General features: G+C 45.9%; 1 protein-coding gene across 5 annotated transcripts in view; it reads left to right on the top strand.

The window, feature by feature from the left end:
• The first annotated feature begins 3,635 nt into the window (after positions 1–3,635).
• The window catches only part of SLC2A3 (solute carrier family 2 member 3), an 89,973-nt gene continuing 79,199 nt past the window's right edge, over positions 3,636–14,409 (top strand). Inside the window, exons 1-2 of one of the 5 annotated variants that reach the window (XM_086714151.1) lie at positions 3,636–3,786; positions 5,659–5,736. In XM_086714151.1, coding sequence (XP_086570277.1) covers positions 5,716–5,736 — 21 coding nt within the window. In that variant the 5' untranslated portion in view covers positions 3,636–3,786; positions 5,659–5,715. Of the gene's footprint in view, positions 3,787–3,925; positions 4,214–5,658; positions 5,737–14,409 lie in introns of those variants that run through there. The other 4 variants (XM_086714153.1, XM_086714152.1, XM_086714150.1 and 1 more) reach the window with 4 other exon arrangements.

Raw genomic sequence — 14,409 nt, 5'->3', positions numbered from 1 at the left:
AATTAAAAAAACATTACCAACTATCTTCTACCATAACCATCATTTCACAAGAGAATTAACATCTTTAATTTTTTTTTTTTTTTTTTTTTTTTTATGAAATGAAAGAGGGACAGAATGTGAGTGGGGGAGGGTCAGAAACAGAGGGAGACACAGAGTCCTAAGTAGGCTCCCGGCTCTGAGCTGTCAGCACAGAGCCTGATGCAGGGCTCGAACTCATGAACCTCGAAGATCATGCCCTGAGCTGAAATCAGTCACCTAACCAACTGAGCCAGCCAGGCCCCTGAGAATTTACATTTTTAATACAAAAAAGACGGGAAGGCTCTACTCTCAGAATTTAAGAACTGGATAAATTTCACTTCCCCCCAAAAAAGAAATACTACCTCGTTCCTTCCTTTCCCAAGAAATATCTTGTTTCAGTGTGACAGAGCTGCGAAGCCACTGAAGTAGTATAAGGTCACTGCCAGTGCAGAGAAGAAACTTAGCTTCTCGTCCAGTCTGTTCAAGACTTACCGAACAACCTTAGGGCATCTGGGTGGCTCCGTTAGTTAAGCCTCCAACTCTTGATTTTGGCTCAGGTCATGATCTCACATTTCATGAGGAGTCGGGAGCTGGGCTCTGTGCTGTCAGCACAGAGCCTGCTTGGGATTCTCTCTCTCTCCCTCGCTCTGCCCCTTCCCCCTCAAAATAAATAAACCTTTTTTTTTTTTTAAGTTAAAAAAAAAAAAAAGACTTAGAAAAGATGTGGAAGGACCAGTTTCTAAAAGGAACATATTCTAGGAAAAAATTGTTAATTAAAAAATTAAAAAGGTATTAGACTAATGGAACCCTTAGTTCCCTTAGAGTTCTAAAAGTCCATTATTCAACTTTTTTCTGGACTCCTAATTACCCTCTCCCTGGACTTCAGCTTGTAGACTCTACTAAGGCCAACTCATCCCCTTCAGTGACCTAGATTTAATAAAGAAAAGCACAGATTTTTTTTTTTCCATGTCATTCTTTTTGTTCAAAAGCTACCAACTGTCAATAAAACATAATCCACACTATTCAGCTTGGCATTCAAGGCCTTCCTCAACCTGATCCTAATCCCTACCTGATCCATAATTCCCTAACCTTCAGAGAAGAGCTGGTATCGCCTGACTAGGTGCTTTTGCTACTATTTTCCCTCATTTTATTTCAACTAATACTCACTGAGCTTACTGCGCATCTTCCATGCACCAGACTGTGTTAGAAGCTTCAAGTTTAGGGGCGCCTGGGTGGTGCAGTCGGTTAAGCGTCCGACTTCAGCCAGGTCACGATCTCGCGGTCCGTGAGTTCGAGCCCTGCGTCAGGCTCTGGGCTGATGGCTCGGAGCCTGGAGCCTGCTTCCGATTCTGTGTCTCCCTCTCTCTCTGCCCCTCCCCCGTTCATGCTCTGTCTCTCTCTGTCCCAAAAATAAATAAAAAACGTTGAAAAAAATTTTTTTAAAAAAGAAGCTTCAAGTTTAACAATGAATCAGGCCTAGCCCCTGTTGGGGTGACCACCCATCCCAGGTTGCCCAGGACTATCCTGGGAAACCCCTTAGTCCTGGGATAACTGGGACAGTTGATCACCCTAGCCCCAGTCCACAAGAAATTATAAGGCTCTTAAGGCCCCTTCCAACTCAGACACTCTGCCTAGATGCATATTCTTTCCCCCAACTTTCTTCCAGAGTAATTATTTGGGATTTCCTTAACAATTAGCATAGTATCAAAGACTATTCCTAAGCAATGACTTTTATGTCTGTAGCACCGATTATGAACTCCTGGAAGGCACAGACATCCTTCCCAGACTCCACAGTGCCTACTAGTGCCTTTAGATAGTGACAATAAAAGGGATGCATGTTGAATTGAACAGAGAAGTTGGACAAAGTAATTTGTCAGGCTTTTTTGTTCTTTGTGTTTTAGCAGCAGCCATTTTTTTTTTAATGTTTTATTTTTTTGGGGGGGGGGGGGAGTGTGCACGCAAACGGGGGAGGGGCAGAGAGAAGGGGACAGAGGATCCAAAGGGAGCTCTGTGCTGACAGCAGCGAGCGTGATGTGGGTGTCGAATTCAGGAACCAAGAGATCATGACCTGAGCTAGAAGTCAGGATGCTCAACCCACTGAGCCACCCGAGTGCCCCAGGCTTTTTTGTTGTTGTTCTCGATTGAAAACTTTTACAAGTGAAGCAGGTAAGGAAACATTTTTCATTGGATGGTTGTTTTTTTAAAAAAAAATTTTTTTTTCAACGTTTATTTATTTTTGGGACAGAGAGAGACGGAGCATGAACGGGGGAGGAGCAGAGAGAGAGGGAGACACAGAATCGGAAACAGGCTCCAGGCTCTGAGCCATCAGGCCAGAGCCCGACGCGGGGCTCGAACTCACGGACCGCGAGATCGTGACCTGGCTGAAGTCGGACGCTCAACCGACTGCGCCACCCAGGCGCCCCTGGATGGTTGTTTTTATAAAGTTAACAGCACTCAGACCAAGTGACAGAACATACTCCAAAAGTCCTTCCAGTCCAAATTCCCCAAAGGGTAACCACAATCTAGATTTATGACACCATAGTTTTGCTGTTTTTGACCTTTATATACACACAATCATTGACTACATTCTTTGCACCCCGAGTTCTTTTACTTAACTTTGCGAGACTCATCCATATGGCTGTGTGCCACTGTAGGACATTTGCTCTCAGGGCTCTATTACACTCTCATTGAGTGACTATACCATGTACTTATCCATTCTTCTTTCAATGACATTTGGATTATTCCCAGTTTTGAAGCTATTAGGAACACTGCTGAGATGAACACTTTGGTACCTGGGGGGTTTTTTTGGTGAACATGTATATGCATTTATGTCGAAATACCTTGCAATGAAACTGTTGGGTCATAGGCTAGGCCTAGGTTCTGTTTTAATAAATACTGCTAAATAGTTTCCCCAAGTGATTGCACCCAATTTATCAATGTATACTCCCCTGGACAGTGTATGAGTTCCTGATTCCTCACCCTCCCTCCCACGACTGACATTCCCTCTTTGTTCTCTTTTCCTCCACCTTCATTTTAACCCTTCTGGTGGGTGTGCAGTGGTCTCTCAAGCAGTTTTAATCTGGGGTCCCCTGAGGACCAACTCAGCTGCACACTTTTTCACGCGTTTATTGTGCATTAGGACGGTCTCTTTTGAGAAGGGCAGTGTAGATCTGTAAAAAAAAAAAAACCCAAAAGCCAAAAAAACCACCTTGTCACTGTTGCCTCGCCTCTTTACTAAAGGCCAAACCACCATGGGGAGGCTCCAAATAATTCCAGGTTAGGTTCGGGGAAGAATAATCTCTCTAAAACTTTTGTGTATCTGTCTCTTGGCCCCTCCCCTCCCCTGGGGAGCACCCACAAAAAGGCAGCAGGGGACGACCTTTATTTATTACTCCTAACCCCCAAACTCTGAAGAGTCCTTTCTGGGAGGCGGCAAGGTAGACAGTTGGACTTCCCATCAGAACACAGCTAACGGGGCCAAAAGAACTACCAGGAATTGCCGCCCCCCCTCCCCCAACCCCGCCTTCTCGGCAAGCTCTCAGGCCCGCCCCGCAGGGATATCTGGGGGCATCATCTCCGGGGCGAGGGGGCGGTGAGGGGGAAACCGGTATCTCTTAAAGCAGAAATGTTAACACCCTGTTAACGGCGACATTGAGGATGGCGGGGCCCAGCGCCGTTTCCCCGTAAAGGGTCGCCCCTGCTGCCTCCGTCCGAAGACGCGGGATGGGGCTTGCGGCGTAGGCCCGGGCTGGTCAGTTTGATGCGGAGGTGAGAAGCAGGGCTGGGGCCGGCCGGGCTGGGGCTCGGGAGCGGGGCCCCTGCGCCGCCCGCGGGGGGAAGCATGCGTCTTCCTTCCGGAGGGAGCCGGATAAACGAGTCACGTTTTACTACCACATCAACGGATCCGTCCAAAAAGAATCCTTAGCATTTGGTAGCAGCGCGGGCGTCCTAACGGCCGCTCAGCGAGCGCGGCGGAAGCGCGGTGGCGCCGTCGCCGTCGCTGCCACTCCCGGGCGCGGCGGCCTGGGACCAGCGGGAAAGCGTGGCGGGCCCTGAAGATGGGCGGTTGAGCCGAGCCGCAGGGCCCAACTGCAGTTGCCGGGTCCGGGTGGTGGGCGCGCTGCGCTGTCCCAGTGGCCCTGCCGCCGTGGCCCGCAGGTGGGAGGACCGGCCCGCGAGCTGGGACCAGGTGAAGGTGGGTGGTGACCCAGAGTTGGGGTGGGCTGAGGGGGAAGGGGTCCTGCGGCTCTGCAGAAACTGGCAAGTCGTCTCAGAGCATTGGAAAGAATACTGATTATTTCCTGAGCGCCTATTATGTCCCAGTCCCTGCTCTAAGTGCTAGGAAGCCTACCGGGAACCAGGTAGGAACAATGGCCCTGGCCTCCTGGAGCTTATATTCTAATGAAGGGACAGACACGAAAACACAGAGAGACGATGATAAATCTTATGAAGAAAATGCACAGTGAGGAATGGGGAAGGGACTGGTGTATTAACCTGGGCGAGGGAGAAGGGGTCGCATGTCAAGTCAGAGGAAGGTGATGGGGTGGGTCTGGGAAGTCTTTTCCAAGGAAGTGTCTTTTGACCAGAGACCAGAAAGAAGTGAGGAAGCCTCCAAGAATGATTCAGGCCGAGGGGACTGTGTTGACCTTGAACAGTGTGTACCAGGAGTTTAATTGCTACGCAGATGAGATTAGCTTTGTAGGTGAAATCTGGAATTTTCTTAGAAAATTATGGGTCATCCATTCATTTAGTGCTTTATTCCTTAAGTGTGAGAGAAGGAGAGTAAGGCCTGGTGCCCTTGGCAATACACTCTTAATAATTTTGTTCCAGTGGAACGCATAGACTAAATTTAGAACTTCCATTTGTTTTCAGGAAGAGATCACCTGAATGAATTTTGTTTGCGTTCCTCTGTTTCTGGTTTTGTTCCCACTTCCTCCCCTGCGCCCCATTCCCCAAAAGAGATAAGTAGCAAAGGGAAGGGAGAGAGAAGAGGCTGGGGTAAGAAGTCTGAAGAGCAAAATGGAAAGGAGAAGTCACAAGAAGGCTGTGGGAGAGTCAAGGGAATGATCTGTCCTAATTCTCTGCCTCCTAAGCTCAGGAAATACTGGTGCTCCAACATCCCAGCCAGTCCCCACAACTATACACAGGAGAGGAGGGAACAGACTCAGACATGAGTCAGCCGCAGCTCACTAGAGCAGTTTAGGCCAAAGGTGGCTCATTTCAAATATTTTACATTAAATGGCAAAATAAGCCACGTTAAATCAAGGAATTTTGTAACAGCAAGATTACCTAACCCCCGCTTATTTTGCTGATGGAGAAACTGCTGGTTGGTGACAGAGCAATGACTCAAAATGTAGAGGTTCCATTTTTACCACATCCACCTCTGTCCCTTTTCTCTCCCCTGGAACCCTTAACTTGATAAATTCTTCCCACTGGCTGCCGAAAGAGTGGCAAGAGCTTTGTTTGAAGACCCCAGAGCGGAGTTCATCTAACACATTGTTAGAATCACATGAGGTTTCACTTTCTTCCACAACTATTTATTGGTATGCCCGATGGCCAGCGGGCTAAGTCATACTTTTAGCTCTCAAGGAGTTTTAAGTCGATAGAGCGAATAAATAACTAGCCAATTGCAATTTACAGGAAGCAGTACCTTGAAGAGGAAGTGGAGGGAGAGTCAATTCTGAGTGTAGCAGAGAGATGGAGAGCAGCAAACAGGATGTGAGTATTGAGAATGTATTTCAGATTGGTGTCCAATTGTTTTGTCGTGGTTATGTTAATAGCGATCATCTCCCTAAACTTTTGTTGTCTTGATCATGTATGACATACCCGAGTGGTGGTGGGAGAGACGATTGCAGCCCATACAGCCCATAGACTTGGTCCGTTCCCACATCCTCTCTACTCACAATCAATGAGCATTTGCCACTTGGGGTGTTTTGTGCTTTGATGTCACTGAGAACAATTAGAAGGACAAAATATCCGTTTCAGCATTGTAATGGCAAATAGGCCTTGGTAAAATTATACCCAAGCGGTCTTAGAGGAATGTCCTTGCAAAGAGCTGTGGCTGTGTAGATGTGAAGACTGATACAATATATGAACGTACAATAATAAGAACTCTTCTTATAGAGCAGACTCTAGAGTGTAACTGAAGCCTGTCAGTTACAAAGCATCGCGGTAAAAATCCCCAAAAAGGTACTAAGTCACGTTTGACCTTTTGGAATGAGATGGGGGTAGGGTAGACATCATTTGGTGGCTAAAATTACATACTGCCTGAAGTGAGTGGTTTACCGTGTGTGATCACGTCTAGAAAGACTTTAAATAAGGTCGCTTCTGGGAATTCTTTGGTACCTTGCATGGCTGGCGTTTCAACCTGCCAGATTTTCTCCTGAACTTTTTAATAGTCTCGCTAAGGGAAGAAAACCTGGGGAAGCAATTGCTCTTCCTTAGCATACTTTCCAAAAGATGAACATTTTGGAAAATTTTTAAAGTCAACCCATTTTATTTTTTTTTATTTTATTTTTTAATGTTGATTTATTTTTGACAGAGAGAGAGACAGAGCATGAGCGGGGGAGGAGCAGAGAGAGAGGGAGACACAGAATCCAAAGCAGGCTCCAGGCTCTGAGCTGTCAGCACAGAGCCCGACATGGGGCTCGAACCCACAGACTGCGAGATCATGACCTGAGCTGAAGTCGGACGCTCAACCGACTAAGCCACCCAGGCACCCCAGTCAACCCATTTTAAAAGATGATGCATTTATATGACAATTATTAAGACTATCTTTTTAAGTTTATTTTTATTTATTTTGAGAGAGAGAGAGAGCGCAAGTGGGAGAGGGGCAGAGAGAGAGGGAGACAGAAACCCAAACAGGCTCTGTGCTACCAGCACAGAGCGCAGTGGGGGGCTTGAACCCACGAACTGAGAGATCATGACCTGAGCCGAAGTCGAGCTGGACCCTTAACCGACTGAGCCACCCAGAGGTCCCTGTTAGGACTATTTTAGAAAGACATTAGAGGAAGCTCTGTAAGAGCAAGATATGAAACACAGAAATTAGAGTGATTATCTTTTTTAATTATTTTTAAAAACCTCTGTACCTATCAAGAGCAAAGCCAGTGTGCCCCTGCCATCCCAGACCCCTATCCAGCTCCCCCTGCCACGTATTTATTTAATTTAATAATTAGATTTGACTCCTTACTTTGTTTTCGATTTCAAAAATCACAGGACTGTCTACCTCTGTTAATTGTGGGCTTCTACTTATGCTGACCTTGTCATTATTAACATACCATATATCATGGGGACGCCTGGGTGGCTCAGTTGGTTAAGCGTCCGACTTCGGCTCAGGTCCTGATCTCATGGTTCATGGGCTCAAGCCCCGTGTCGGGCTCTGTGCTGACAGTTCAGAGCCTGGAGCCTGCTTCCGATTCTGTGTCTCCCCCTCTCACTGCCCCTCGCCCGCTCGTGCTCTGTCTCTCAATAATAAATAAACGTTAAAAAAAATTTTAAAAAGATACCATATATCATGGTTGTTGTTTTAATTTAAAAGAAGTACATGCCCACAAAACCTTGCAACAATATGGAAATCAAAGGACAAAGTCTCTTAAATTTTGGTGGTAAATAAGGATAAGCAAAGGTTTAGATGGTTGTTTGTGTTGTTACTGGCATTAAAAACAGTGACTTTTCTTTTGACATGGTCATTTTGACATAGCCAGATATAAATGGCTCTGAAAGTTTGTCCTATTTCATATCTATTAGCTACACTACAGTTAGCTCTTTGCATGACATCTCTCTTTGCCAATTATTGTGACAATTAAATTAGATCATATGTTCTAAGCTCTCGGCAAGGCATTGGGCTATGGAGGGAAACATCCAGTTCTTCCCTACTATGATTGTCTCCTGTGGGTCTCATTACTACTCACATAAAACACTTCAGTTCTGGTCACATGTGTAGAGGTGTTTCCTCACACCAAGCAATTTTCTGTGACACCACTTGGTTGTCCTACAGTTTAATTCAATGCGGACACTATACCTGGAGATAGTGTTAGATTCTACAGGTTAGGGACTCAGTCCCATTAGACCTCCCCATCACACACACACACACACACACACACACACACTTCAGAAACCAGTCAAGCCCTGGTTATACCTGTACTTTTTTTTTTAATGTTTATTTATTTTTGAGAGAGAGAGAGAGAGACAAGAGTGCGAGCAGGGGAGGAGCAGAGAGAGAGGGAGACACGGAATCCAAAGCAGGCTCCAGGCTCTGGGCTGTCAGCACAGAGCCCGACCAGGCACTTGAACTCACGAACCATGAGATCATGACCTGAGCTGAAGTCCGACTCAACCAGCTGAGCCACCCAGGCGCCCCTATACCTGTACTTCTGGCCAGTTGACTGTAGATCAGAATTCCAATGTGCCCCTCTTTGGGTTTGACTAATTTTCTGGAGCAGCTCACAGAAGTCAGGGAAACACTTGTGTTTACCAGTTTATTAAAGAATATGATAAAGGATACAGATGAACAGTCAGATGAAAAGATACATAGGGCAGGTCTGGGGGGTTCCTGAGCGTAGGAGTTTCTATCCCCCTGGAATTGGGGTGAGTCATCCTCCCAGTGGACATGTATTCACCAGCCCAAAAGCTCTCTGAACCCCCTACTATGGGGATTGTGTGGAGCTTCCTCACGTAGGTGTGATCAATTATTAACTCCATTTCTAGCCCCTCTCCCTGCTCTGGAGGGTGAGGGGGTAGGGCTGAAAATTCCAGGCTTTTAACCATGGCTTGGTCTTTCTGGTGACCAGCCTCCATCCGGAATCCACTCATTAACCTGAAGAGTCACCTCTTTAGAACACCCGGGATGTTCCGAGTGCTCTCATCACTTAGGAATTTATAAGGGTTTTAAGATCTCCGTGTCAGGGACAGGGTCAAAGACAAATATTAGAACAATAGATGCTTGCAATGTTCTTATCACCTGGGAAATCACAAAGGTTTTAGGAACTCTGTGCCAGGAACTGGGCATATAGGAAATATTAAATAATTGGGAACTTGCCGTTATTTAAATACATTGATTTGTGGGGCAGATGTTATTATCTAGAGATAAGTTTTCTAGGTCACACAACTAGACAACTAGAGCATGCTACAGCTGGCCTATGATCGGTGTCTTTATACCATAACTCTCTTTCTTTCCTTTTGTTTTACATTGTTCTAGTAGACAGATCAAGAGGTTCAGAATTCAAAAGCAATTAGGAGAAACCAATCACAGTGTTAAAAAGATAACCTACATTATTATTCACCCACTAGGTTTTAGTTTAGGCTCAAGAGGAGATCGAGAAGGAATATGGAGTTAGAAAACTAAACCTAGGGGCTCCTGGGTGGCTCAGGCGGTTGAGTAACCGACTCCTGATTTCAGCTCAGGTCATGATCTCACGGGTTTGTGAGTTCGAGCCCCGCGTTGGGCTCCGCGCTGACAGCGAGGAGCCTGCTTGGGATTCTCTCTGGGTCCCTTTCTCTCTGTTCCTCCCCCGCTTGTGCTCGCTCGCGCTCTCTCTCTCCAAAATAAATAAATAAACTTAAAAAACAAAACAAAACCTAAATCTAAAGACTGTCAAACATCCTTGCCCTCTAGCCCTATGTAACTCTTCAGCTTATTATGTTAGGAAATACCATGGAGGTATGGAGGTACATAAACATCACTTATACAAACTATGATGGGAATCAGATATATAGTTCTTTTTTTTTTTTCATGTTTATTTGTTTATTTTACGAGAGAGAGAATGGAAGCAGGGGAGGGGCAGAGAGAGAGGGAGAGGGAGAATCCAAGGCAGGCTCCACACCGTCAGCACAGAACCCGATGCAGGCTCAATCGTCAGACACTTAACCGACTGAGCCACCCAGGCACCCGGGAAGTGATACATTCTGTGAGGGAAAATGAGCAAGGGCACCTGGGTGGTTCAGCCGGTTACGTGTTGGACTTGAGCTCAGCGGTTCATGAGTTCGAGCCCCAAGTGGGGCTCTGTGCTGACAGCTCAGAGCCTGGAGCCTGCTTCTGATTCTGTGTCTCCCTCTCTCTCTGCCCCTCCCCTGCTCGTGCTCTCTCTCTCTCCCTCTCTTTCTCTCTCAAAAATAAATACACATTCAGAATTTTAAAACAAATTAAAAGAAAGCAAGGTAAAGACATAGATGTTGGAATAGGAGGGTAGGGTTGCATATTCTAAATACTGTGGTCAGGGAAGGGCTGTCCAGCATGAATTCGAGCAGAAACCAGGACAATAAGGAGCGAACCATGAGAAGATCTGAAGAAAGCGTTTCAGATAGAGGGAAGACTAGATGTAAAGGTCCTGGAGTAAAAAGGCTTAGCAGATTAGAGCAGGGGGTCCATAAAGTTTTTGTAAAGAGCCAGATAGCAAATATTTTAGGCTTCATAGGCCCTTTGTCTCTGTTACAACTATTCAACTCTGCTGTCATATGTTAAAGCAGCCAGAGACATTATATAAACAAACACGGCAAGGTTGTGTTATAATGAAACTTTGTCCTTATAAATCTTTTTTTTTAAATTTTTTTCATGTTTATATATTTTTGAGAGAGAGAGACTGAGCGTGAGTGGGGGAGGGGCGGGGGGGGGCGGGGAGGACGCAGAATCCGAAGCGGGCTCCAGGCTCTGAGCTGTCAGCACAGAGCCCGATGCGGGGCTCGAACTTACGAACTGTGAAATCATGACCTGAGCCAAAGTTGGACACTTAGCTAACTGAGTCACCCAGGTGCCCCAGCAAGAATTTTTTTTTCAATGTTTATTTATTTATTTGGAGAGAGACAGCACGAGCAGAGAAGGGGCAGAGAGAGAAAATCCCAAGCAGGCTCCGGGCTGAGCGTGGAGCCCAATGCAGGGGTCAGTCTCACAACCTTGAGATCATGACCTGAGCTGAAATCAAGAGCTGGATGCTTAACTGACTGGGCCACCCAGGTGCCCCCAAAAGGCAAGAATTTTTTAAAATGAACATCTTGAGAACCATCTCCCTGCTTGCGAAATAGAATCATACAGGTAATGTAAGAGTCTCCTCTAGCTTCTTACCATGCTAGACGTCTCCATGTTTCTGAATTTTTGTCTGTCTAAGTGAAAGTCTTATTAAGAGATATGATGGTATGGATATAGTAGAAAGGGAAAATTTGATGATATAAGGGAAATAACTTTCAGGTCAGAATTCTTGAGTAAGGTAAGAGGGAAAAGGATCCAGGTCTCTAGCTGAGAGGCCGGCCTCACCAGATGGGAGCAGGAGACACAAGCATTTCAACGGGGGGTGGGGGGGTGGGGGGGTGGTGCTGAGTGTTTGGATTCAGACACGGTCAAGTTAGTAGACTTCGTAGTGAAGTAGAAAGATGAGGAATTTCTCGTCTCCGGTTTTCAGTGAAATTAGAAAGGAGATCATCATTTGAAGAGTGAGGAAAAGGTGTGAACTTGTTTTCTTACAGAGTAGGGAGTGAACTGATTTCAGACAAGAAGGCTTTGTGGGGCGCCTGGGTGGCTCAGTTGGTTAAGTGTCCGGACTGGATTTTGGCTCAGGTCATGATCTCATGGTCTGTGAGTTTCAGGCCGGAGTCTAGCTCTGCTCTGGCAGCACGGAGCCTGCTGGGGATTCTCTCTGTCTCTCTGCCCCTCCCCTGCTCGTGTTCTCTCTCTCTCTCTCTCTTAAAATAAATAAGCTTAAAAAAAGAAAGCTTTGCAGAGCAGTGCTGAGAGCCCACTTAAGATCATCACCTAATCTAAATTAATCCCCTAAGCAGGGTTGTGGATTTTTCCCCAGCCATTTGTTTAGTTAGTGAGTGCAAGCAAGCAGAGTAAGTAGAGTAAGGGCTGGGATCTTACCAAGGAATACACCGGGAGGGGAAGGAGTGCCAGAGTCGCAGGTTGTGCAAAGGAGCCTGTTGAGGGACGAATGAAATGATTCGAGCTGGGTGATGTCAGAAATAAAAACAGAAAAGTGCTCATCAGTGAAAAGTTGATGGAGTCGATGGCTTAGAGATCCTACTTGTATTACGAATTGTTAGGGGCGCCTGGGTGGCTCAGTCGGTTAAGCATCCAACTTCAGCTCAGGTCATGATCTCACACTCTGTGAGTTCGAGCCCTGTGTCAGGCTCTTTGCTGACAGCTCAGACCCTGGAACCATCTTCAGATTCTGTGTCTCCCTCTCTCTCTGCCCCTCCCCTGCTCATGCTCTGTCTCTCTCTGTCTCAAAAATAAATTAAAAAAAAAATTAAAAAATTTATGGGGCGCCTGGATGGCTCAGTTGGTTGAGCATCCGACTTCAGCTCAGGTCATGATCTCACGGTTTGTGGGTTCAAGCCCCGCGTCGGGCTCTGTGCGGACAGCGTGGAGCCTGGAACCTGTTTTGGATTCTGTCTCTCTCTCTCTCTCTCTCTCTCTGTTCCTCCCCTGCTCTCACTGTCTCTCTCTGTCTCAAAAATAAATAAAATTAAAAAAAAAAAAAAAAAGAATGCAGAGGAGGTGATGGACAGTGTGAGATGCAAGAAAGAGGTTTTGGAAGGAATACGTCTATCATTAATGGCCAGGCCTGGGGTGTCACCATGGGATTAAGTGACTGAGGTGGGTTGGAAAATAAAATGACTGGAAATGAGTAGACAAGGAACTGAGAGCCCAGCACATTGTTTCCAGGGATGACAGAGTGCCTAGGAATGATGATGGTAGGAGGGGTGTAACCAAGAGAGTGAATCAGGTTTTAAAATGTCCAGGGAATGAGGGGAAGTAAGCCAGGAGATCAGCAGATGATTACAGTATCCTGATGGCATGTACCTCAAAGGATCCGAGTCTTGAGAAACTAGACGATGAGAAGTAGTTTGGAAGCGACACTGTGGAGCTTCGTTAAGAATTACAAATGAAATGCTAACCCGGGCCGTAGTACTTTGACGGGAGTGAGAAACTCTGACTCGAAAGTTCAGAAAGGGGCTCATGGAAAAAATGGCATTTACGGGGGACTTTGAAAGGTGAAATGAATTTTGAGAGAAATCGTTTTGGAAAGATATCGCCAGCCAGAGAAAATATTACTACGAAAGAAGAGGGAGTGAACACCGACTGTTCCGCCCATGACTGGTGTTTCTGCCTTCGGGCCTGTTGCCCGGTTGTTAACTGCGGTAGGGTGTCAGTAGGCCACTAGGTGGCAGTGCATATCCTTGAGGATGTACAGTCCTCCTTGGGACTGTGGGTTTTTGTGAAGGCTGGAAATGAAAATCTAGCCCCAGCACTGGCGAGGGGAGGCAAGTGATGTGTGGATTGGTGTATTTAGTAAGGCTTCAAAGTGTTGTCACGGTCTTAGCATTAAAGGGGCAAAGCCGTCAAGAGAATAAACTTGAGAACATTTAGGCAAAAGATCAGGAAGAAGATGAAAGGAAGCGGTCTCCAGACAAAGGTATGATGTGTCAGAAGTAAAGGCCGCACTTTCTTATACCATATACACAAAAATAAACTCAGTGAATGAAAGACCTGAATGTGGAAACTGAAGCCATAAAAACTTCTAGAGGAGAGCATAAGCAGTCATGTCTTTGACATCAGTCAGCCTTAGCAACATTTTCCTAGATCCATCTCCTCCGGCAAGGGGAACCAAAGCAAAAATAAACTCTCGGGACTACACCAAAACAAAAAGATTTTCACAGAGAAGAAAATCACCAACAAAACGAGAAGGCAACCTACTGACTGGGAGAGGATGTTTGCAAATGGAGATGTGGTGTCTATATACAATGAAATAGTACTCTGCCGTAAGGAAAGATCTTGCCATTTGCGAAAACACGGATGGATCTAGTGGGTGTTATGCTAAGTGAAATTAGTCAGACAGAGACAAACAAATACCATATGATTTCACTTCTACGTGGAACCTAAAACACAAATGAACACACAAACAAAGCGAAAGTGGACACACAGCGACAGAGAACACACTTCCGGTTGCCAGAAGGGAGGAGAGCACGAGGATGGGCAAAACGGGTGAGGGAGAGTGGGAGGGACAGGCTTCCAGTGATGGAATGAATCCATCATGGGGATGAAAGGCACAGCTTGGGGAATAGAGTCAGCGGTATGATAACAGTGTCATATGGTGACAGATGAACTTCACTTCCTGTGGTGAGTGTAGCTTGTCATTTAGACTTGTGGAATCACTTTGTTGTATACCTGAAACTAATGTAACACTGTGTGTCAACTCTACTTAAAAAAAAAAAAAAAAAAAGAAGTAAAGTCCCAAAGAAGGAAGCACAGAGAAGGGAAGAGACTTGCGGACCTGTGGTAACAGGGCGGGAAGTGGGTACCAGAGCAATACTGAAAGACAGAAGCAGTGGTCTCCTCCTCCTCCTAATTTTTTTTTTTTTTTACTTACTCACAATTTGGAGCAGTTTTGAAAAACTACA

Source organism: Puma concolor, chromosome B4 (genome assembly GCF_028749965.1).
Source record: "Puma concolor isolate L17-30 chromosome B4, mPumCon1.1.hap2, whole genome shotgun sequence".
Lineage (NCBI taxonomy): Eukaryota > Metazoa > Chordata > Mammalia > Carnivora > Felidae > Puma > Puma concolor.
Note: the sequence above shows the minus strand (reverse complement) of the source record. Positions and strands in the feature narration are given on the sequence as shown.